Source organism: Aricia agestis, chromosome 8 (genome assembly GCF_905147365.1).
Source record: "Aricia agestis chromosome 8, ilAriAges1.1, whole genome shotgun sequence".
NCBI lineage: Eukaryota > Metazoa > Arthropoda > Insecta > Lepidoptera > Lycaenidae > Aricia > Aricia agestis.
Window position 1 is genome coordinate 16,788,681 of NC_056413.1, and position 25,998 is coordinate 16,814,678.

General features: G+C 41.5%; 1 protein-coding gene across 4 annotated transcripts in view; it reads left to right on the top strand.

The window, feature by feature from the left end:
• Positions 1-25,749, top strand: part of LOC121729953 (neurogenic locus Notch protein) — a 117,762-nt gene extending 92,013 nt beyond the window's left edge. Inside the window, exons 7-34 of one of the 4 annotated variants that reach the window (XM_042118699.1) lie at positions 413-568; positions 990-1,172; positions 6,295-6,409; positions 7,775-7,896; positions 8,425-8,592; positions 9,101-9,239; positions 9,671-9,685; positions 10,142-10,294; positions 10,750-10,856; positions 11,200-11,313; positions 11,934-12,090; positions 12,787-13,019; positions 13,604-13,749; positions 14,232-14,380; positions 14,943-15,092; positions 15,659-15,798; positions 15,889-18,158; positions 18,464-18,672; positions 19,009-19,209; positions 19,656-19,824; positions 19,996-20,227; positions 20,866-21,016; positions 22,735-22,846; positions 23,272-23,379; positions 24,047-24,161; positions 24,812-24,946; positions 25,165-25,245; positions 25,527-25,749. In XM_042118699.1, the coding sequence (XP_041974633.1) occupies positions 413-568; positions 990-1,172; positions 6,295-6,409; positions 7,775-7,896; positions 8,425-8,592; positions 9,101-9,239; positions 9,671-9,685; positions 10,142-10,294; positions 10,750-10,856; positions 11,200-11,313; positions 11,934-12,090; positions 12,787-13,019; positions 13,604-13,749; positions 14,232-14,380; positions 14,943-15,092; positions 15,659-15,798; positions 15,889-18,158; positions 18,464-18,672; positions 19,009-19,209; positions 19,656-19,824; positions 19,996-20,227; positions 20,866-21,016; positions 22,735-22,846; positions 23,272-23,379; positions 24,047-24,161; positions 24,812-24,946; positions 25,165-25,245; positions 25,527-25,723 (6,227 nt within the window). In that variant the 3' untranslated portion in view covers positions 25,724-25,749. The remainder of the gene's footprint in view (positions 1-412; positions 569-989; positions 1,173-6,294; positions 6,410-7,774; positions 7,897-8,424; positions 8,593-9,100; positions 9,240-9,670; positions 9,686-10,141; positions 10,295-10,749; positions 10,857-11,199; positions 11,314-11,933; positions 12,091-12,786; positions 13,020-13,603; positions 13,750-14,231; positions 14,381-14,942; positions 15,093-15,658; positions 15,799-15,888; positions 18,159-18,463; positions 18,673-19,008; positions 19,210-19,655; positions 19,825-19,995; positions 20,228-20,865; positions 21,017-22,734; positions 22,847-23,271; positions 23,380-24,046; positions 24,162-24,811; positions 24,947-25,164; positions 25,246-25,526) is intronic. The other 3 variants (XM_042118700.1, XM_042118702.1, XM_042118703.1) reach the window with 3 other exon arrangements.
• The last annotated feature ends 249 nt before the right edge of the window (positions 25,750-25,998 follow it).

Here is a 25,998-nt window from a genome sequence, read left to right on the forward strand (position 1 = left end):
AAAGCCAAGTTGGCAAAAATTTAATGCTTATATTCACATATTCCTGATTAGATGCTTTATAGAAGAGAGCAAAGGAGGCGTTTTAGATTTGGTTATTATTTACATTCATTTTTATACTGTCTCAATCTGGCTTAGTCAGCTAGATTGGTTAGTATAATAATTATTGTTTTACACGCACTGCAGCCTGAAAGGCTTGATAGATTATATTGTACGTGTTTACTGTGAGAGTGATATTGAATATATCAATATTCAGTCGAGTTTCTAATTAAGTACTGTTTTTACTAATAATAATTATTATTTTTCCTCAATGTTATGTTTAATTTCTGTTACTTTTAATATTCTTTTGTACACACCTATATGTGTCACCAGTAATTGTTACATCTTTCACATCTAATTGATCTATTTCCTCCAGGTCTCCTATGCCACCTGGACGACGCGTGCACGTCAAACCCGTGTCACGCTGACGCGATCTGCGACACCAGCCCCATCAACGGCTCCTACACCTGCTCCTGTGCCTCCGGATACAAGGGCCTGGACTGCTCGGAGGACATTGATGAGTGTGAACAAGGTAGGTCTATATTAATCTCTTTAACACGATTTATCGTTTTATATCTTGGAGAAAGCGCAGGGTTTATCTAAACTACGACTACCTACCGCTTTGCTTTATATATTTTAATCTTCGATAAAAAAAGAGGAAAAATGACAATTTTAAATCATTACAATTATATTCAGTCACACTGAAAGAGGCGGCGCCTTATTTTAAATAGAGTGTCACCAGCACCTTAAAATTTGAACTTTTTATACTATGAGAAAGATCAGTTTTGGTTCGCTATCTTAGAAATACAGTCTCTCCCGTTTGTGTAAGCAGACGTTAAAGCGTATCTAGTATCTACATTGCATCTCCTTCTGACTATTCCTTCATTATGTCTTCTATTTCTAGAGAATCTCATATCCTTTTGACTATACCTTACGTCTTCCGACCCTCACAGGATCACCATGCGAGCACGACGGCATCTGCGTCAACACGCCCGGCTCGTTCGCGTGCAACTGCTCTGTGGGCTTCACCGGCCCGCGCTGCGAGACCAACGTGAACGAGTGCGAGAGCCACCCCTGCAGGAACGACGGCTCGTGCCTGGACGACCCTGGGACCTTCAGATGCGTTTGCATGCCAGGTTAGTGTTTTTTTTTTAATTTGGAATATAATTGTGCTTATGTCTGTTACCGGTTCATTAAAATTTGGTATTTAAAACTATTATATCAAGTAATGCTTTGGGTATACCGTATGACGGAAAAGGGCATAGGACAGCTTCATTTAGGTACTCATAAGTGATGCACTCTTTTTAAACTTTTAGGTCTTTTAGTCCTCGTCTATGGTAGGCAAAACGAGGTGAATGTTACAGAAAAAAAATTAAATGAGTTTAAAGATTTACGGCCGCACTCAGAGACTATTTAATGATGATTTAATTTCAATTTAATAATAATTTCCGTACCGTTATAGAGGAAAAATAGGCGAAAAATTGTGTTGTGTTTTTGTATGGGATTTTTCATTTTATTTTAATATTATTCTTAAATATTGAAGTAGACATAATATATAGTTATTAAGGCCTTTGTGAAAATATCAAGTGCCTACCTGTTGCCATTATTGATATCAAGCAAAAAAATCACCCTTTAAATATTAATTATATTTTATTTTTAGTATCTGTTGTTATAGCGGCAACAGATATACTTACACAATCTGTGAAAATTTCGGAACTTTCTAGCTATAGCGGTTCTTGAGATACAGCCTGGAGACAGACAGACCGACAGACAGAAATCGAAGTCTCATTATTCATGACATCAACGGGTCCCGTTTTCACCCCTTGGGTACGGAACCCTAAAAAAGTTTGACTGGTAATAATATGTATAGGGCTTATGTCAAAATCTTCATTTAATTACAATTATTACAATATAACTAATTAATATTCGTCTTTCAGTGTCATAGTTACTAGTTAGTAAATGAAAAAGATGTTTCCTTCTAACTTTAAAAATAACTTTCTAGAACGCTAAGGGAACATGGGACATGAGTTTCTCTGGGTAATTTATCTGAATAACGGTCCGCGTATTACAATTTGCCCGGTTGACAGCGCGATGGTTTGATAGCTATCATTATAGAGGCAGGGCTGAATACGAACGCCTTGGCCGATAAACTCGTTTTAAAAAAAGTAAAAGAGTTGGCGGGAGAAAAAGTTTGAAGGCTAGTGATTCCAGAATAATTTCTTTTTCGCAAAATATTATGTATATTCTAGATGTCGTCCGCACGTTTTTCGCGCGGAACGTTTTGTCGTAAATTTTTACATGTCCTTTTCCGAGGCTCAAAGGATTTCCAAGCCAAATTTGAATAAAATCGGTTGACCGGCTTAGGAGAAGTGGTAGACGGATAGACAAACAGATAGAAACAACCTCGTTATTTATAATGTTTGTTTTCTCTACAATAAGTGCCAACTTGACAAGCATATCGTATTATAATCCGACCAAAAACAAAAGTCCTTTACAACTTCGCTTTTCTTTTAATTTTTTTTGCGGAATAACTTAATTAGGTTGTTGGCACCGAGCCATAAGTGATAATCCGTTAGTAGAGTTCTCCTGCGCATGCGCACGCCGTGCTAAGTTCCCATGACGATGGAAGTCATTGTCTGCGAGTTACCGGGTTTCATGACGACCACTTTATTAATATTGTAATTAGATTTGGATAAGAAGGTTTTGATATGTGATTAGAAGAATCCTAATTATTATTTGACGCTTAATTGTTCGCTTTTTATAGGATTTTCAAAAAGGAGGAAGTTCTAAGTTTCTTGCCTTTTAGACGTAACTTGTAAGGTGCTTATGAATAACGTTAAAATCCATTGTTTATTATTACTTCTCCTTGTACTCGTTGAAACTTAAATTCAATGTCCTAAAAACTACGTCTACTAAAATGTTTACGTAGTTAGTATTTCTTTTAAGGTAACTCAAAACTTATTTTCCATAGCTCTATGCTAGCGACATAGATGTCTACATAACATTCTGCCTATTGTGATGTAGACGACCTCTAAAACGGTGGGCACATGTTGATTATTGTCAAGTACACAAAACAGGCGCAGACGCAATGATGCGGCGCGGATGACACCACTCATGTCAACTACCGCCGGCGGTGTAACACGACCAAACCGAATACACACCGACCCATATCATCCAACATACAACGTCCCAACCTCCGCACTTAGTCGCGCTACACGAGGGTTCAAGTGCGGCATAACCCAGACAAATTGAAAAGTACTATAGCGTATTGAAATTGATAGTAGTGAGCGCGTATTCCACTCGGTCGCGTATAACCACTTATTTCTCGGACGAGTGAATCCAGACTGGTCGGACAAGTGAACTAATAAGGACTCGGCATGACGACATTATAATTTTTTTAAAGGCATGTCCCCTAGGACTTTGCACTCAGTTTTTATGCGAAACCGTTACTGAGGGCTAGCGTACGTGGAAATAACTGGCTAGGCTATTTTAACTTGTTTTTAGTATTTTTATTAGGGATATGATAAGAATTTCCTATAATATTTTGTGGCTTTTATAAGTTTCTGGTTATTTTTTAAAATAAATATAAGAGCTACTCACAGGATAAGATCATTTATTTCTATTAGGTCAACATGCACATTGCACAAGTCTAGTTTAAAGTTACGCCTAGTTTAAATACTTTGTTATTTCTGTACTTTACAAAAATAATGTATTTCTATTTCCGTTTCTAGTATTTATGAAAGAAAACACATGAAATTTTAACACCGTTAATTATTTTAACTCCTCTTAGCGTCACAATTCGCCGCGCTACTCAATTTAGTCGAGCTATTCCATCTGGCCGGGCCATCTGTTGGCCCACTGTCACTTTTATCAGATGAACACGTTACATTCTGTTTACTAGCTGTCACAATCGACGTGCTTTAACTTTTTAATCTGATGAAGAAGCCTAACGTTTTATAAAATATAAATACTTAGAGCTTTATAGTCAAGTTTAATACTTAATATTATGCTTCCACTACCTGCCTTTGCCAACTGCAAAAACACTGGTTATTAAAAGGTAAAATACTGAGACTGACCACTTAAAAAATATAGTGCATATTAAGTATATTAAAATAAACCTTTAAAACCTCTTTGGAATGCTCTCGATTATACAATACTTGAGCAGCTGTATTCGCATATTAGGCGATATTAGGGTAATGTATGCGCATAGACCTTAGACCACGGTAGACGCAATCGTGAGGGCAGACGCTGGTACAAGTTGAAAACTTATCGATTCTAATATCGATTAAGTAGATACTTGATCGATTTAGTAGCTATTGTTTTTAACAATCGCACTAGATTTATTAGGATATCTATCAGAAGTAACCCTAGAATTATCGTGATTAACAACCCGCGTCCTAGGGCGTCGCCAGCCGCTGGCGCAGGGGGGGGGGGGGGCAAGTTGACTTTACCTACTACAACTCATACTTTTCTCTTTCTCTATAAATGAGAAAAGTAGGTATGAATAGTAAGTAAAGTCGACAGCACATGAAGCTTTTCACTTGTACTACGATCCTTACATCTATTATGCAGATTTTAATTAATATTATAGTGGTCGTTGTTTGCATTATATTTGGCTACTTTTTTGGAATCTCTAGGGCGCCTCCCTGCCCCCCCTTGGCGACGCCCTTGCCCGCGTCTTAAGATTTTGAAATAATACCCTAGATTTTGCGCACACCTGTTGTGCTGAAACTCGTACTATATCCTGTAGGAGTAGAGGATATAAACCTTCTTACATCCTTTCTCGAGGCTCAAAGCCTATCCATGGTAAGTTACATGTCAAACTCAGTAAAGTGGTTAGGCGTGAAGAGTCAAACAGATCTGAGGCATCAAGACAGAAATACATTCTCTCATTTTTAATATTGGTATGGTCTATGGAATATATCCAATCTCTCAATATTCATTAGTAAAATGTCCATTATCTTGCACCATCCACGGCCAAGCTCCCGTTCGGGGCGTGGTCTTACTTCGGATTCGAGCATTCAATAGTTTACGAAACGCGATATTTATTGTTCAACATTTCGGAGAACACGACTGATATCGAGCACCGTTAGAAATTGAGAAATTATAGAAACAGGGCGGGGCATGCTTTATGTTATGATTTATATGGTATTAGAATTAGATGTACGAGTTTAAGAAATGTATGATTAAGTTTGGTGTATCTTATCGGCAACAATGTTACACAGTAAGGCTCTGTCCCCATCAGACACGGCGCGGCGCCGGCACCGTGTTACGGCACGACGCCGCCACCGTGATACGGTACGGCGCCGCACCGTGTCACGGTGCCGCGTACGGTGCGTCCCTAATCCCTATTCAGTCGGTATTTGCGCTCGAACGAGAGTGCTTGTCTGGATAATGGATATGGATCGCGAAAAAATTATTCTCTTGTTGTTACTAAAACGAATATTGAAAAAGAATCATTAAATATTTTTTGAAGTCGGTTAGAAAGAAACCGAGGAAATTTTATCTATTATTTATTATAGATAAAATTTCCTCGGTATACATGACAATATTTGCATTACGCGACTTTGATGTGTATTTTCATATTATGCCTCGTTTAAGTTTGGACACTGTTCGGAAGTTTCACCAGAATAGGGGCGCGCGGTGCACCGTACACGGCACCGTGTCACGGTGCGGCGCCGTACTGTATCACGGTGGCGGCGTCGTGCCGTAACACGGTGGCGGCGCCGTGCCGTGTCTGATGGGGACGCAGCCTAAATGGTGTCATTTTTATTCAAATTACGCTGGATGTTTTTTCAGCGAGGATAGCTAATTTTCCGAAACAGCTAATTGTAGTTTTTGTTTTTATCAAAATTTATTCCGAAATCCCTTTATCTAGTTTTGGATTTCGCTTTTTAATTAAAGCTACGTCAGTATATGCTTTTAACTGCCGCACTCAGAGTGGAACATTAATTACTTAAATGTAATTAATTAAAATTTTTGACATAAGCCCCATACATTATCTGTCAAACTCTTCATTAAATTAAAGATTAATCACAATTAAATGTCACTGAGTACGGTGGTAAGAGTTTCAGAGTCCTCTACTAACGAATACCTACTATTAGTTTAGTCATGATGCTAAGTCAATGTATCAAATTCAGAGTTCTGCGGGACAAACCCACGTTTCAAACCCTTGAGTTCTCGTAACCTATAGTGATATCTTCTCTAGATTTTACGGGAACCTTGAGACCATGTGACTAATACTGTATCTTCTTCCAGGTTTCACGGGAACCCAGTGCGAGGTGGAGATAGACGAGTGCCTCAACAACCCCTGCCTCAACGGCGGAGTCTGCCACGACATGATCAACGCCTTCAGATGTACTTGTGTTATTGGGTAAGTTGACTAATAGAAACTATACTACAAGACCCATTAAATCTATACAGACCATAAACTTTGACTACCAAGTAAGTCACTAATATAGTCATCAAGAAATGATTAAGATGGCGATGGCGATAAGTTTTATCATGGGCGTACCCAGGTAGGGGCAGGTAGGGGGCTAGAAGATGAAATAAACGTAAATGTTACTGACAAGTGGAAATAAACAAACTCCAACCAACAAAAGTTTTTTGTTTCAATATAATATATCAGACCGACCATCTTCTCGAAACAGGTAGGAGCTGCCCCCCCAGCTAAAATCCTGAGTACGCCCATGACTTTTATCATTATTTACAAATTGCAAGTGTGTTTGGTGTATAATAGACACGACTAAAAAGATAGGCCAAGTTTCACCTATAACTTATTAGTGCCAATGTCTAAATTATTTTCTCTTTTATAATGACGAGATCACAGAAATAAATCAAGATAGAACGGCTAAGGTACGGGTGGAGTATGCGTGTTTCAATCTTGCTCTGTCGTGCAAGATTCATTGAACGTTCATTCAGTCAGCGCGCACGTCTCGACTTGATTACACCGGAGCGGTTGCGCAAAAATACCTCATTGTGCAGTGTCTAATTCTAAAAACAGAAGTACGAAAGTGAATAGGTTAAAAGGAGGTATTTCTTGCCACGGGTAAGTTATTTCTTTTTAACTAAAAGCAAAGCAAAAATTGACACCAGCGATTCCTTAGCAATGGACGCGCCTCGCCGTTCTATCTTGATTTATTTCTGTGGACAAGATGGTGAACACGAATCATTCTTCTTTTTGTCGAAGTTGTTACTAAATCAAGTAATTCTGTTGATTTGATTAAATAAAGTAGCGGATGCCAGTTACTGATGCAATCATACTTAGGGCCTGTTTCACCACTTTCACACTAAAATGCCGAATAATCTTTTCACAACTCTTTTGACAGATTCTCCATACTTGATCTGTCAAGATAATTGGTGGATATATAGCCTACTAGATGACGCCCGCAACTCCGTTGCGCCATAATTCGCTTATTGCGTAGGAACCGTACAGTTTTTCAGGATCATAAATATCCTATATCTTTTCCCGGAACTCAAAGTATTTATATACAAAGAGGTAACAGCCAAATAGACACACTTTCGCATTTATAATACATATTAATTCATCACTTATCAGGAAGGTGGTAAAACAGGCCTTTAGAAAAGTAGCTCGATCAAATCAATCATATCCAGTAGGATATGATTAAATTGATCGAGCATCAGAATTCAACGACTAACGTCCACTACTGTATCAAAGTAAATCAGTCCTTGTTTGTGTTGAGCTAATGACTAATAAAACAAACGTATTTCTTTGCAGTTTCACGGGCACCCGTTGTCAAGTGAACATCGACGACTGCGCGTCGAGCCCGTGCCGGAACGGCGGGACCTGCCATGACTCTATCGCCGGTTACACCTGCGAGTGCCCGCCTGGATACACCGGTATGTTCTATCAGAGAAGTTGATTCCTAGGCAGATGGGGGACCTACGTAGTTTGGTCGCGTTACGTCAAACCCAGCCGACAGATCACAATTAACATTGAATTCACATGATCCGACCAAATGACGGTGGTCTATCAACTGTCTAAGAATCAATTTCCTCGATGGTACAATTGATTGGTGCCAATAGATGGCGCTAATCAGTTGTCATGATCGATTTTTTATGGAATTTGAAGTTAATTTGCAAAAACAGGTTAACTTTACAACAGAATCTACCAAAATGGCACTGGGAATATAGTTGCAACTTGTAATTAATAATAGAAATAAAATGCGTGCGCATTACCAAACTACATCTAATAAATGTGTACTGTATACGCATAGATATAGCAACTTGTCTTAAAAAAGCAATAATCTACGAGATTTGTGATCTCACAGGCCACAGCAAAGCTTTTATTAAACATAAAATTATGAGTAGTGTCCTATAGATGGCGCTTATTTTGCAATCACACACCAATAGATGGCGTTATTTTAGGTATGTCGTGCGAGACGAACATCAACGACTGCCTCTCGGCGCCGTGCCACCGCGGCGAGTGTATCGACGGCGACAACAGCTTCACGTGCAACTGTCACCCGGGGTACACCGGCAGGGTCTGCCAGACGCAGATCAACGAGTGCGAGTCCAATCCGTGCCAGTTTGGAGGTGAGACTGTTAGAGCGAGATGGCAATAACGCGATGAAAGAGCGAGAGGCAATTCTTATGCTGCGTTTCCATGCTTGCCAAGGCTTGGCAAGCATTCACAAGGCACAAGCATCCACAAATCTCGCTTGGCGTTTGGAAGTCGTTTACACGCTTGCGAATGCTTCAGTGTATAACGTACATCCAAGCAAGCACCATATTTGATCTGTGTCCAAAAACCGACACTACACCGGATCGGATATAAGCGTCCACAAGCTCACGCAAGCCAAGCCAGATACTCTCTTCGCTTGTGCTTGTGGATGATATAGCCTTTGCAAGCATGGAAACGCAGCATTAAAATATCCTTTTAAGGGTAGACATAAAGACGTATAGATATGTTTCTCAATCAGAAGCTTATTTATTAAAAATATCCTTTTGTCGTTAATGGCTGACTCTTAAACAGGACCTATACACATTATAGACAGTATAATATACTGTATAAATTAAGTAAGTAACATTATTTCATCTCCAGGTCACTGCGAAGACCTGATAGATGGCTACCAGTGCCGCTGCAAGCCCGGCACTTCGGGCCGGAACTGCGAGATCAACGTCAACGAGTGCTACTCCAACCCTTGCAGAAACGGCGCCACTTGCATCGACGGCATCAACAGGTGAATATTATCCTAGTACAGGCCACGCACAGCTTAAAGATCGCTCGGTGAAACTGGAGGGTGCAAATCGTGTTTACAATATCAATTCATCACCATTCACCATCTTCCATTTTTGTCGAGCGATATAAATGTTATGCAAGGCCTACTAACCGCTTGGACGCGGTATTCAATATGCTCTAAAACATCTGTACAATTATTATGTACTTTACATAATATTTTCTCTACTAATTGGCACATAGCTTGGGAAATGGGTAACTTGGTCGTTGGCCAAAAAATACTACGAGAAATATGGAACTAAATATTTCTTTTAATTTTTGTGCCAACTACCAAAGCTTGGTGCTTTGTCGTACTAATTCTCCTGTAGTTTAGTGTTTATATTTTAACTTGGTTCATATTTTATTTCATCTCATTTTTTTTTCTCTTTCATGCAGCAACGATTACTTTGAGTAAGTGCTTTTATATTTTTAACGACATTGCTTTGTAAACAATTTTTATGAGATACTTTGCGTTTTTATTAAAATTTAGGTATACCTTAAATAATAATACCTCTGCTTGCCTTGCTTATAACTAACACTAACACCGTGATAACTGTCATATTATAGTATCATCAACTTTTTTCGCATGCTTCTTATTTGTAGGCACTTATCTACCTTCTCTTAAACAATATACATCATACTTTCACCAACCTTAAACCTATACTCATCTTACAACTTTTTAAAAGCTTTGTTTTAAATTTTGCAACCCACCACCAGACAAAAATGTTTATAAAGCGGGCAACTCTCACAAAATGTAATTGTTTATCAAATGACTTTTATCAGACATAATATACAGCAACCCCAAATCAGCTTTGTAAACATTTTCATGAGACAACAACTCGGTACTACATCCCGATCCCCCCACAGGTACACATGCGAGTGCATCCCGGGCTTCACTGGTCAGCACTGCGAGACCAACATCAACGAGTGCCTGTCCAACCCGTGCGCCAACGGCGGCAAGTGTATCGACCGCATCAACGGGTTCCGCTGCGAGTGTCCGAGAGGGTATTATGATGCTAGGTAAATATTGTTTACCTTTTTTGGTGAAATGGACAGCCGTAAAACCGGTGTGATATATACGTTGTTTGGTGAAGTGACTGAGTAGCGGGGATGCTAAGGTCCAGGGGGAAATTTAAATTGATGAAGACCAGAAATTAAAGGGCGGAACTCGAGGTTACAAAACCAAGTGTTTTGAGTGTTAATGGGCGACGGCAATCGCTTACCACGATCAGGGGATTCATCAGCTGGTCCATTTCATTCGATAAAAAGGATAGTTCGCAGTTATTTTACTTCTAACTGGATCTCCAGCGATACGTTCTTGTATCTTAAAATAAAATAAAAATCTCTTAAAAATGCACCTAAAACACCAAAAGTATTAAGTAAACTTAGCCTAGATCTAGTGGACGTCATAATATTATGCGGTAAAGAAATATAATAACCTGAGTAGCTACTAAAACATACTCTTTTTCCTTTAGATGTCTATCCGACGTGAACGAGTGCGCGTCCAACCCGTGCACCAATGGCGGGACATGCGAAGATGGCGTCAACCAGTTCATCTGCCACTGTCTGCCCGGATACGGAGGTAAACTATAAATATTCTACCATAATTCGGTTAAGGAGCACGTAGAAACGCTTCTATTGAAGAAAGACTGATGCAACATCAATATTTAGTGAAAGAGGTACAATGTGATCGATGAGTAACTGATATTTGGCAAGGTAAGGCAACTGATATTTTACGTGCTCTGTGACCAGCCTTTAATCACTTTTCGCAATTATGTTCTATAACTCTAACTTATGTTCTATACTTGTCTGATTGAATGTACTTACCTGAAGACTCATTTGAATCTGACGGCTTTCTACGCCATAATATGAATAACCCTGACCTGACCAAGAAATTCGGCACTGACTAATGAATTACCGAACAGGTCAGCGATGCGAGCGCGACATCGACGAATGCAGTTCGAACCCGTGTCAGCACGGCGGCACCTGCCACGACAGACTCAACGCGTACAAGTGTGACTGCGTTCTTGGATTCACTGGTGAGTTCAGTATTGATTGTGATGTTTCCAAAATTAAAACAGCATTGAAATTGTTTCGATGCAGGATGATAAAATAAAACAACAGTTATAGCTCTACCATAAGTTTAAAACTATAGTATTTTTCGATGCTCGATGCCGACTACCGTAAATTTTTAGTATAGCAAATTTTTGCAGCGCCTCTAGCGGTTACTTGCGGAATTAAAATCGCGATACTAAATATTTACGTAGTCGGTATCGAGTATCGATAAATACTATAGCTTTAAACTCATGGTAGAGCTACAGTGTGTGGAGTGTCAGAGGTACTTTAAATAAGGACGAAGTACCCACCAAAAATCTTGATAGAAACTTACGTTTTCCTTAACCTATTTCCTTAAGCATGGTCAAACTTCTGAGCTGAATCAAAATCGGAATAGTAGTTTTGTAGTAGTTAGCAGAAAAGTAGTTTTCGCCCATTCGATGCAAAGTGCTAACGAACATACTGAATAAACAAACAAAATGTTATATTCCGTCTTTATGAGTTTACTATGGTTTCATTGTAGGTTAGGCCAGTTACATTTAATTAAAAAGATGTTAGGCTAAGACGAATCAAAAGCAGGAATTAATTTTTTCCCATTCTCTAGGAGTGAACTGCGAAACCAACATCGACGACTGCGCGGGCAACCCGTGTCTGCACGGCGGCAGCTGCATCGACCTGGTGGACGGCTACCGCTGCGTCTGCTCCCCGCCGCACTCCGGACGCAACTGCGAGAACACTCTGGACCCGTGCTCGCCTAACCAGTACGTAGAACATTCTAGAAAGTGATAAAAATAAGCGTTTATGAAAATACTAAGAAGTTTAGGAATATAACTGCAGTAGCAAAATAGTTATTGGCAGAGTAGCGAAATGAATTTGATTTCAAACTTTACCTTCTTTTACTGTTAAAACCTGTTGTAACAAATAATTACATAATTAGCAAGCGTTTGTTAACAACTTGATGTTAAAATTACTTCAAAACTGCTGAAACTTACCTACTTCCACATAAGAAAGTTTTAACGCATTTACATGACCATACTGTACCGTGGCATACGTAAGATATGATACACGCTACGCTATTGTCTTTTTTTATGAAATAAGGGGGCAAACGAGCAAACGGGTCACCTGATGAAAAGCAATTTCCGTCCAAATTCCGTCGCCCATGGACACACGCAACATCAGAAGAGCTGCAGGTGCGCTGCCGGCCTTTTAAGAGGTAATTGGATTACAGGGTAGGGGAGGTAAGGAAGGGAATAGGGAAGGGTAGGGAATTGGGCCTCCGGTAATCTCACTCACTCGGCGAAACACAGCTCAAACGCTGTTTCACGCCGGTTTTCTGTGAGCCCGTGCTATTTCTCTGGTTGAGCCGGCCCATTCGTGTCGAAGAATGGCTCTACCACGTACCAAACGTGTCTTATATCCATAGCTTTTTTATGATAAATATGTCATTATTTCACCAGATGTCGTCACGGCGGGCGGTGCGTCGCGGAGGCGTCGTACGCGGAGTTCACGTGCGCGTGCGGCGTAGGGTGGGCGGGCGCGCTGTGCGAGCGCGACGTGGACGAGTGCGCCGTCACCGCGCCGTGCCGCAACGACGCCACCTGCCTCAACACCGACGGCAGCTACGCCTGCCTGTGCGCTAGAGGCTACGAGGGGAAGGACTGCGCTGTCAACACCGATGATTGCGCCTCGTGTAAGTATAAATGGCCCGATTGAAGCATCGGTTAAAGTACTTAATCTTGTTGTCATAAATCGCTTCGATTAAAGTAATCATGTTGACATAAATCTTCTGTTTGGTCCCAGACACTATACATTTATTAGAATAAGTAATGAATAAGTTTTCTGTGAATCATTTGTTAGTATTTTATGTTTGTAATGGTAAGTAGTAAAATACCTAATTTTAAAAAGTTGTGAACGGCCTATATCTTAGCAGATATAGGCCGTTCACAACTTTCTAAAACGGAAAGAGAAGTCGCATCGCTGCTCTATGCTATAGCCTATAAGTCATCAATCTAACCTGAATTATTTTGCCATTGTTCGTTTCGTATTACATCAGTCTATAAGCAGGTCTACTGTTTGTTTTCTCTCGTTTCTAGTAATATGAATTGTCACTAACACTTTAAATGCTTCTAAGCCTGATCTATATTGCGATACATAAATGCCCTGTTTTTTTCTTAATAAAATTGGGGCCGTCTATGGACTGTTCGTCCATATCCTTTTTTTGTTATTGTTATTAAATGCCCTGTTTAGATATTTAACACCTATTTTGTTCAACAGTCCCCTGCCAGAACGGTGCGACGTGCCTGGACAGTATCGGCGACTACAATTGCGTTTGCGCGAGCGGGTTCGCGGGCAAGCACTGCGAGGTCGACATAGACGAGTGCCAGTCCAGACCCTGTATGAACGGCGCCACTTGTAATCAGGTATGTTTTAGTTTGTTTTGAAATATACTGAGTTAAAAATATGACTGAACTTAACATTGCAAATGGTGGATGTTGCTCCACTTTAAACTCTAGAGGTATCAAAATATTCTAACATTTACTTCTTTACATTTCAAAATTGCAGTGATTTCAAGACACTTCATGGTGTCAACTAAATATGTAGAATATCGCAAATAAATAACTTATAATTTGCTTACAACCTTACGCTATGTTCTTGAGAATTTTAGCTTTGTAGCCGACATTAATTAAAATGAACCTGGAAACGAAGAGTTAAATAGCCTAAGTAAGCGATTGCTATTTGCTTTCGCCCTAAGTACTTCTGACAAAGAGTCATTCTCTGGTTCTGGACTCGCAAAACCCGTTACTCATCAGTATATTTGAAAATTATCTTTATAACTGCACATGATTATCAAAAATTACTATTATAACTTCACTGAAATCTCTTTCTCTCTCTCTCTCCACAGTACGTAGCGTCGTACACGTGCACCTGCCCGCTCGGGTTCTCGGGCATCAACTGTCAGACCAACGACGAGGATTGCACGGAGTCCAGCTGCATGAACGGTGGCACCTGCATCGACGGCATCAACTCGTACAACTGCTCTTGTCCACCTGGGTAAGTTTGCCTGTAATAAAAATAAACATAAGCAGTTCGTTTCAGTATTTACCAAGTAACCAATTACTCTTGCTATCTAGCAAGAGTTGAAAGTTGCTACTTAGCCATAGCGCTCAAAGAACTTATGTGTTTGTTAGTTAGTAGAGTCCGCGCGACTTCTTCCACAGTATTATAATTTTTTCTTCAAATTAAACCCAAAATAGAATGCGGAAAGGGGTACCTAGTTCTACAATGGCACAATATAAATATAAATTACGCTTGATTTGTGAATCGACATAATATACGTAGTATGTATTACCATGGGCGTACCGAGGGGGGGGCAGGGGGGGCAGCTGCCCCCCCTGGATCATGTTGACGTCCATACTAAATATATTATCTAGTACTTTTATCTATAAAAATTAAGAACGAATTTTTGCCATTTGTTTGCAATACAATATTTGCTTATGAAAAATCTAATTTGCCCCCCTCCTGGCCCAGAACCTGGGTACGCCCATGTGTATTACCATAAAAGAAAAACATATTCTTCAGGTACTCAGATGCTCAATAACAAATTTTCTTCCAGCTACACGGGCTCCAACTGCCAGTTCCGCATCAACATGTGCGACAGTTCGCCGTGCAGCAACGGCGCGACCTGCCACGACCACGTCACACACTACACCTGCCACTGCCCGTACGGCTACACCGGGAAACATTGCGAGGGATTCGTTGACTGGTATGTAGAAAGAATTGCCTTATGGTGTTTTGTCGTTATGAGAACCAATGGTTTATGCATTGGATGATGATAAGCTATTGATTCAGTCTTGACGCTTCCCCTGCGTAAATTCGTTGAAAAGGTTATTTTCGTTCTTTCAAATCTCGTTCCAGTAGGCCTACTACGAAACCGTTTTGAGACTCAAACAATCGGACGAGAATGTCGCGTCCTGCTCTAACAACGTCATTTCACGTTTGTTAGAGGAGGACGCAACATTCTCGTACGATTGTTTGAGTGTCAAAACCGTTTCATGGTACAAGGCCAGGTTCATTCGAATTAATAAAAGAGACTATCAGTTTAGTTATGAGTAAAACAGACACTTCTAAGTGTTAAAACGTGATAATGGCTAAATATGTAAAGCCAGAGCCCATAGCTAATGTTTTTGCAGTGGATTGATGTCTAAAACATGTTTATAACTAGCATCAGCATTAGTCATTATTAATTAACATTACTGATATCGGACATTGTTTACGCTCTGTTCTGTATATTTTTTATATCCTTAAAACATTTTTTTTCATTCATTGTAGGTGTGAGAACAACCCGTGCGAGAACGGCGCGACGTGCTCGCAGAAGGGCCCGCAGTACACGTGCACGTGCTCGCCCGGCTGGTCCGGCAAACTGTGCGACGTCGAAATGGTGTCTTGTAAAGATGCTAGCATTAGAAAGGGTAAGGCTTACTTCCTATCTTGTTTTGACAATTCTATATAATGGAAATATTATTTACAACTGCCTTGTTTTATTGCATGTTTGTTCCCAGGTGTCAAACTCAAGCAGCTCTGTCACAACGGAACTTGCGAGGACATCGGTAACTCCCATCGCTGCCACTGCCTCGACGGCTACACCGGCTCCTACTGCCAGAAAGAGATTAATGAGTGCGAATCCGCGCCGTGCCAAAATGGAGCCGTCTGCAAAGATCTCGTCGGAACGTACCAGTGCCAGTGTGCCAAAGGTTTCCAAGGTCAGAACTGCGAGCTCAACGTCAACGACTGCCTGCCCAACCCCTGCCAGAACGGCGGGACCTGCCACGACTTGATCAATAACTTCTCCTGCTCATGCCCCTTCGGAACTCTCGGCAAAATCTGCGAGATTAACGTCAACGATTGCAAACAGGACGCCTGTCATAACAACGGAACTTGCGTCGATAAAGTTGGCGGTTTCGAGTGTAAATGTCCTCCTGGCTTCGTCGGGCCGAGGTGCGAGGGCGACATCAACGAATGCTTGTCCAACCCTTGCTCCAACCCCGGCACCCAGGACTGCGTCCAACTCATCAACGACTACCACTGCAACTGCAAACCCGGGTACATGGGCAGACATTGCGACGCCAAAGTTAACTTCTGCGCCAACTCGCCCTGTCAAAACGGAGGCATTTGCACCGCTATACAAGGAGGACATGAATGTTTATGTGGGGACGGATTCTACGGCAAAAATTGCGAGTATTCCGGCTACGCTTGCGATTCAAACCCTTGCCAAAATGGAGGCTATTGTCGGACGTCAGAAATCGGAGACTACGTTTGCGACTGTCCCATCGGGCTGTCAGGAACTAACTGCGAGATAGACTCAATGAACGAGTGTCTCAGCAACCCGTGTAAGCACCCCGAAGCGCGCTGCATCGACAAGCCCGCGGATTACCTCTGCTACTGTCCGAGACAATGGACGGGCAAGAACTGCGAAATCCACGACCCCCACTCCCGAGGTGGATACGGAAGCAGCCCCGTATCTGGCGTCTATGGCAAAAATACTGGATTGACATTCCAGGAACTCGACTTAGCTTTCCAAAGAGAGAAGTGTGTGAAAATGGGTTGCAAAGAGAAGCAGGGTGACCACCATTGCGATGAAGAGTGTAATACCTACGCCTGTGAGTTCGATGGAAACGATTGCTCCCTGGGTATCAACCCATGGGCAAACTGCACAGCGCCGATCAAATGTTGGGAAGTATTCATGAACGGGGAGTGTAATGAAGTTTGCAACACTCAGGCGTGCATGTTCGACGGACGAGACTGTCAGAAGACGCTGCAAAAGTGTAACCCGATTTATGACGCGTACTGTCAGAAACACTACGCCAACGGCCACTGCGACTACGGATGCAACAACGCGGAATGTAACTGGGACGGTCTTGACTGCGAGAACGAACCACCAGAGCTGGCCGAGGGTGTCATGTCCGTCATACTTCTCATGGATATGAGAACCTTCAAGGAAAATTCGGTGGCGTTCTTGAGAGACGTCGGCCATCAGCTCCGAACTACGGTCTTCATCAAGAAGGACCACCTAGGAAACGACATGGTCTACCCATGGAAGGGATCTACGGATGTCGGTTTACAGGATACGGAATTTGGCAAGAAACACCATATCGTGTACACGGAGAGAGGACAATCAGGGGTCCAAGTGTACTTGGAGATCGACAACAGAAAATGTAGCACTTTGTCGTCCTCTGAGTGCTTCTTCTCGGCTCAAGAGGCAGCTGAGTTCTTAGCAGCTACTGCTTCCAAGCATTCCCTTTCACCGGACTTCCCGATCTTCCAAGTGAAAAGCGTCACTTCGCCGATTGACGAGAATATACCGACGAACTCCAAATATGTGTTCATCGGGGTAATCCTCGTCCTATTGGCCGGTCTACTTATCGGTGTGCTAGTGACCGCTCAGAGGAAGAAAGCGGCTGGCATAACATGGTTCCCGGAAGGCTTTATTCGATCAAACTCTTCTTCCCGTCGTCGCTCGAGACGTCGGGTACCCGATGGTCAGGAAATGAGGAACCTGAATAAGGGTTCCATGGGTTGTATCGACATGGACGTGAACGGTGGGCACATGGGTCCGCCACACTGGTCTGATGATGACGACGACGGTGCCCCGCCCAGGGCTAAGAGAGCTCGCGGGCCGGGTGATTCTAACGGCGCTCCAGGCGGCTACGCGTCTGACCACACCGCCATAACGGACTACGAGGAAGCCAGCCAGCCAAGGGTATGGACGCAGCAGCATCTGGATGCGGCGGACATCAGGGTACCGCCGAGTATGATGACTCCGCCTGCTATCGTAAGTATATTTAACTTCTTCTACTAGCAACATATAGTCATAAACTTGTAAAACTTGAACCTTCTTACTAATAAAAATATTTTGCCATAGAAGGTCTTGAATTAGTTCTACGAGTTGTTGTATTTGTGTGTCTTTTCTAACATGTCAGACCGAGACGTTTGTAACAGTTATTTATTAAGTTATATAGGGGATTTTAATGGTCCTTCTATTGCAGTAACAATACCAAAAGGCTGTTAAGTCCAAATATTATTTACTTGTGTCTAGTTTAGTTACCCAACCTGAGTTAACGTAACGTTTATTTTTAGCACGACGGCCACGTAGACGTGAACGCGCGAGGTCCTCTCGGCATGACGCCGCTCATGGTAGCAGCGATCCGCGGCGGCGGCATCGACACTGGTTCAGACGTCGAGGATGAGCAGACAGCACACATTATATCAGAGCTGGTGGCGCAGGGAGCACAGCTCAACGCCGCTATGGACAAGACGGGAGAGACTAGCTTACATTTGGCTGCAAGGTAAGGATATATTTTTATGTAATAGACCGGAAGTCTACGGGGAATAGAGTAAGCGATTAGTATTACCAATAGAGATAAGAAGTATCAAGCTCATACCAGAATATAGTTTTGGGCAATGACACTCGCTTATTCGGCTAAATAAACGTTAATTGATAACGCAATTTCACATTGTTTATATAGAAATATTATACAGATTTGGAAACTGATAATTTTCTCCCAAAGATTTCCCTGTTTTAGAGTTAATTTTATTTCAAGCACAAACTCTTGCAAATTTAAACGTTTCAATAAATGTTGAAACCACATACATTCAACAGTAAATATATTTTTTACCTACAGATACGCACGCGCGGACGCAGCGAAGCGTCTCCTGGACGCCGGTGCGGACGCGAACGCACAAGACAACACGGGTCGCACGCCGCTGCACGCAGCAGTCGCGGCCGACGCGCTCGGCGTCTTCCAGATATTGCTGCGGAACCGCGCGACTAACCTCAACGCGAGAATGCACGATGGAACTACACCGTTGATACTTGCTGCAAGGTATGTGTGATTTGATGAAAAACGCATCAAAATTTTTTTCTGATACTGTAATAATTTCAGTTTTCTAATTAACTTTTTACTGTAGCAATTAGCATACGCACACAACCACAGCTTCTGTGCCCTTATTTCTAAATCGCCTCTAAATAATAACCCAAATAGCCTCTCACGGTTTTATACTTAGTTGTAATTAAAATCTAGTTTTCTATATTTCTTAAAATTGCGCCAGATCTTAAAATATCATAATATAATTGAAGCCAAGACTTTTCACTTGAGTATTATAATAAAAATTTGTAAACAATTTTGCAAGTATGTGCTGTAATCTGATTCGAGATTTTCCACATTTTCTTTAATGCATAAAAACACGGTTCCTGAGGACTTTTATTTTACAAGTTAAGTTGCGACTTGCGGCGACTAAATGCATATCTAAACGTTACTTTATCTTCCAGACTGGCTATCGAGGGTATGGTGGAAGACCTCATAAACGCTGATGCGGACATCAACGCGGCGGACAACAGCGGCAAGACGGCGCTGCACTGGGCCGCAGCAGTCAACAACGTCGAGGCCGTCAACGTGTTGCTGTTACATGGGGCTAATAGAGACGCGCAGGATGATAAGGTTAGTTGAGAAATTGATTATACATAGTAAAAATGAATGAGGTAAAAACTTAATATCGATAAGTACAAAATATAACGCGTAATATCTCAAGGTTGTTACTGATTGCTTGTGATTTAAGGATAGGTACAGCTATTTGGTCATGTGCAAATTTCTAAGACTATTCCCTCACAGGACGAGACACCCCTATTCCTCGGCGCGCGCGAAGGCTCGTACGGCGCCTGCAAAGCCCTGCTAGACGCGCTCGCCAACCGCGAGATCACCGACCACATGGACCGTCTGCCGCGCGACGTCGCCCAGGAACGGATGCACGACGACATCGTGCGGCTGCTGGACGACCACTGCCCGCCGCACCCCCCGCATCCGCCCCACCCGCCGCCGAGACCGCACCACCAGCATCTCATGTGTGAGTATCAGAGAGAGATAGATGTGTATGCGAGTGAGAGAAATAGATGATACTACAAATTCATAACAGCACCTCATGTGTGAGTATCAAAGAGAGATAGATGATATACCTAAGTGGGCCCAGGGAAGAGCTCGTGGATTGAAAAGGATGGAGAACATTGCTGTTCCTCACGACGTAATAACACTGGTATACTCAAAGGATAAAGCCCCTCATAGCCCCATCTAGGGGTGATCATTACTTAATACTCATACACTCATAAGTGAGGTCTCTTTTGACGAGATTAAATGTTGACTCGAAATAACCTTGATGCTAACCCTATTACGTAGGTCATTACTCATACATGCTTTCAGTAAAACTATAAACGCTCTAAGGCCAGCCATATACGGACTGCATCTTGCAGTAGAGGCCGACTGCAAAATGCGGTTGCCGCACGGCGATCTGCAGTTTTCGTACTAAATTCATATCCCCAATACACGGACCGCTCGAGCAGTTCTTGAGGGGCCGGAGCAGTCGTTCAACGCGACCGATCTAGAGCGACTGCTCTAGAGCGGACTGACTAGTCCCGACTGAAACTGGCAGTCCGTCTATGGCCAGTCTTAAGGTTACGAGTCGCAACTAATCCATGCCTTCATCCACAGCATCTCCAAACCCGCACCCTCAACTCATCAGTCAGCCGACTGTCATCAGCACGACGAAGGGCAAACCCAAAAAGCCGCGGGCTAAGGCCGGCCCCGAGAGCCCGCAGGACCAGTACGATAACAACAACCTGCAAAGCTCACAAATTAGACGGTGAGTGCTATTTAAAGTTCATGTCATTGAAAGTCGTTTGAAGCCGGCTACATCGGCAATTCCTTAAGGTCTTAGCGTATTAGAATCTAGGATTTTATGACGTTCCTATCTATGTCTAAGTCCTAGTTAATAATGTTCTTCATTAACCCTTTCACGCATATGGGACACATTTGTCCCCACAAAATTTTTACGATTTTCTGCAGTACTGGCCAATTAAAACCTTATGTAGACATATTTTTTTATAATTAATGATATATATTTTAGTTTACGCGCTGGCAATAATGAAAAAAAAGACTATCTGTCAAAAATATCATAGGCGCGAAAAGTGAAATATTTTTCGCCAAGAAATAATTATTGATTACAATTTTATTTATGATAAGTGACTTTTTACGATAATTCTATTCATAATATCGTATTTATTGGTAAGTAAAGTTATCGTCTTATTGAATATATGTGGTTTTTTTGGGTAAAATAATGCATATTATGTACAAATACACAAAGGGACGCGGGTGTCCCTATATGCGTCATAGGTAACTTTTTGATTCAATTTATAAAAGTGTTTGCATGGCTATATTTAGTATTTTATCATTCTCATTTTATTGTTTATTATTACAGATGATGTATTATATAGGATTCAAAGTATTTGAGCTTCAAGAAGCTGTTGTTTTTCAAATCCTAACGGCTGACAACAGCGACGACGAGGATAGTTTGCTCAGAGTAGACAGAACTAAGGTACCTTGACTTCAAACAAACTGGCGAATAAACGCGAGTTGGGCGTGACTGTCACTTTCAACATGTTTCATAATGCTTAGTAACGCATTAGTACTGAGGGCGACGTATACGGTATAAATTTCGAGATCTCTTCTGAGTTCTGAGTCGGCCTACTCATTAGTTCTGTCTACTCTAGTTTGCTTCTCGACGAAGAAGACCAAAGTTTTTTAGCCCAAGATATGGAGGCAGGAATATCGACTGCTGAAATAGAGCCGAGCACAACGCCTCTAGAAGATAATATTATTTCTAGTCAATAATCCAGTACGCCGAGAGTAGCTCCTTCTTTCAAATGGCGCAAAAACTCATATTCGCCACGCTGTTTTTCGGAGATGACAGCTGATTATAGCTTCGGAGAAGTCCAAAATATATAATATTTGATCTGAATAGTAACATAGAAATTACACAGGTGAAACTTTTCAATACAGTTTCAGATTTTGATAAAATGATTGATGATAATATTATTATTCCTGAATCCACGCTTTACGCACAGCAAAATGGCCGGGAACTGTTTTCTTACCTTGCATTAAATTTTATATTTCACATTATAGTAAGAAAAAAAATTAAATAAATCTTAGTTTTTTTCGCAATCTGAGTTTCGTTTCGGAATAAAAGTGCTGTAGTATTTTTTGCGATATATTGAAAAATGTACTACCTTCGCGCATACAGGGACACCCGTGTCCCATTCAAAAAAATATAAATATACATATAATTGTTATGTAATATATTACATTTATGTTCAATTAGACCAAAACATATAAATATAAACAAACAAAATCATATTTACTCTCTTGGACTTATTATAAACGTGTAAGGGTTAAACACTACACTAGACTTTAGAAACACCAGCATAATGTAACATTAAGTTTATGTAACTTTTTAATTTTTATGTAAAAACTTTTTATGAAAAAAGTAAGTGGGTTATTGATAACTTTTTAATGTCGTTGCAGGAAACCGAGTGTAAAAAAGAACAACAAGAAAGTGGCGCAAGAGGTGCCCCAGAGTGTGGAGACTCTGGGATTCAGCCTGAGTCCCGTTGAGTCACCACTGCAAAATTTACAGGTTAGTGATAGCACTTTCGTTTGTCACATTTATTTTTCTGTCAAAGCGCAGGATCAGTACCTAACTGTGGTTTGATTGGCCAATACTGTTGTGGCCGGTTACTGTTCCAGCCACAGGTTCCAGCACTTGTGTAATCTGTCAGAATTGTCAATGCTGTTCCTCTAACTAATAGATATTTTACGCAATGGATAACATTATGTTTATAGCATGTTTTATACTTTGTCTGACACATTGGAAAAGCCGCTTGACGAACTAAGACCAAATATTATTATTAAAAACATTAAAGCGAACGTCTTTATAGTATAACTTTTTTATTAGTAAGGATAGATATATGTTACTAGCAAGAATGGCTTGCATTACATGTCTAGTATGGTTCTATGCTTGATAACCATGTAATTTGTGTAATCCAACATGGCGTCTTCCAGGATATGCCGTCGCCGTACGACGCGACGTCGCTGTACTCGAACGCGATGGCGCAGTTCCCGGAGCTCGTGCAGCACAAGCAGCCGCCCAGCTATGAGGACTGCGTCAAGGTATGTCAAGCTATGATTTACCTACTGATAGAGACGAGTTATCAAACACGAAAAAATATTGACGTGCGTAAGTCGTAACTGATGTAAGACTCAGGGTATAGGTCTTTCCCCGCACCTGTGGAAACAGACCTGCAGGACGAGTCACGATTCCCGGTCGACACGGATTCGGAAACTTTACCGTGCGGTCATTGGTCAATAGTCGCGCACTGACCAAGCGAGCAGAATCGCGAGGCTCGGGCCGCGGCACGCTCGGGTGAGGCAGCGCATACGTGGGCAGGAGACACGTCTTGACCGACCGAGGATTTGCCTCACGAGGTAGTCTCGTGAGGCTGCTCGCTCAATCAGTACGCGGCTAATGCCTAGCGCGGTGAGCGTTTATTGCATGTCGTGCGATGAAGTTTCCGAATCCAAGGCGAATTACGCATTGTGAATCAGGGCCCAGCTTGAAATTAATTTTTTAAAGTATAGTTTAGTTTTGAGTTTTAATTCTTGTCGCTATAAAACCAACTGTTTTTAAGAGTATCTTTTGATACTCTTAAAAACAGTTGGTTTTATAGCGACAAGACTTCCTCCTTCTTCGGTTACTAGCGTATCGCAATTTATAAACTAAGAAGGTACTTTACATTATGTTTTGCGATTCACTCTATAACGTGTTATTCTATTTCAGACGGGTCAGGCGATGCAGTACGGCGGCGGTGTGCTGGGCTCGTCGCTGTCTCCACCATATTCCAACCACTCGCCCACACACAGCAATCAGACCACGTCGCCGCATGCGTATATCGGTGAGTTGAGGAAGAAGCCCAGAGATAAGGGTGCATTTATGTTACTTTTTGTAGCTGCTCTATTTTAATTATAAAATTCTTTAACTTATCAAGTTAACTACGTTTTGTATATAACTACATAGTACATAGGTACTACAATGACAATTGATGATAAAATTTTGCATGCCGTAAGGCAGAATGTATAAGGCTCTGAAAAATACTATACCATCTTATTATGTTACCTGCATTCTAAGCAAATAAACAATCTATCTATGTATCTACATTTTAAATATAACATAATGAAGTAAACTAATATGCTTCTCTATTGCGCAGTTGATACATGCCATTTAAAATAATAATGCAATCAAATCTTTGAGACTAGGTTCAAAACTTTTTTAATTATCAGGTTTTTTGATACAGTTTTAACTCTGTTTTCCCTTCAAAATGTATAAATTTTTCGCCTTTTACTACTGACACAGTTTTGACTGGTTACCAAAATAGTAGGTGGACACGTTAACAAAATAGTAGGAGGTTATCAAAATGGCTCGCTGTGATTCTTAAATATTATAATTTAAGTATAATGATTAATTAATGCGTTATAGTTATGATGTCACTCTTTGCTGAAATAGATAGGCTAGAATAGGCTTGTCTATAAATAATCCATATTTCAGGATCCCCATCCCCGGGCAAATCCCGGCCGTCGTTGCCGACGTCGCCGGCGCACATGGCGGCGCTGCGCTCGCAGCACGCGCACGCACACGCGCACGCGCTCGACGCCGCCGCGTATTCTGCGCTTGCGCATCTAGGTACGTAGTTTTATTGCTAAAGTTTACTGAATTTCTTATTATACAAGTATAACTCATTAAATAATTATATTTTCATTTCACTATTACCGGATCGTCTGTTTGAATCATATCGTCAAAGCTCGCAAGATGACTGAAAATAGTCCAAGAGCCATGTTCCAAATTTTGCACGTGTAAAACATGATCATATTACATATTGTATAATATGTATATTGTGTCAGCAGGCAGCAACGGCCAGAGCGCGCAGCTGCAGGCGATGATGCAGCACGCGCCGCACCCCGCACTCACCAACATCATGTCAGGTATGTCATCTTTATTCTGAGAGAAAAGACTATAGTCATTGCAATACATACGATTAATAGTCATAGACCTAGGCAGTAAATGTGTGCAGATTTCTTGTAATTTTACCAAACTATGATTCTGCTTCTATTACTTTGGTTCCCGAGAAAAAACTCTTAGAATATAGTTGCAACTTATAACTTATATGCCAAAAAAGTTCAGGAAACGAATATTATCCGCGCACAATGCAGGCAACTTCTTAAATTTGAATAATTTGTTTCTAACATGAGCCATTCCATTATAGGTCTCTACGGCAGCTGGGGTATGGGTGACACGTTCCCGACGCCGTCACCGGAGTCCCCCGAACACTGGAGCACCCCCTCCCCTCAGACGCCGCTCACCCAGTCACCCCACTCCGACTGGTCAGACCGCGCGGCGCTTTCCCCACATGACCTCCATCATCAGCAGTCGAAACCCGCTACGGAAGCCTTCTACATTTAAACCAAGAGATGATCCCAGAGAAAGAGTACACATGGGTTCTTTGACTATGAAGAAGAAGTCGAAAACGGTAAAGCCTTTTTGGATTACAATGGTGCATTGAAGACTAAAGGTGACTAGCAAAATGACTTTAGATATTAAGATGGGATCTTTGACTAAGATTAAAGACCCACAAACAAAGCCTTTACGCTCAACTCTGGTGCAAATCTGAGGACTATAGGTGACAATGGGATCTTTGACTAAGAAGTACTACCTACAATTTCAAGGTGCAAAATATT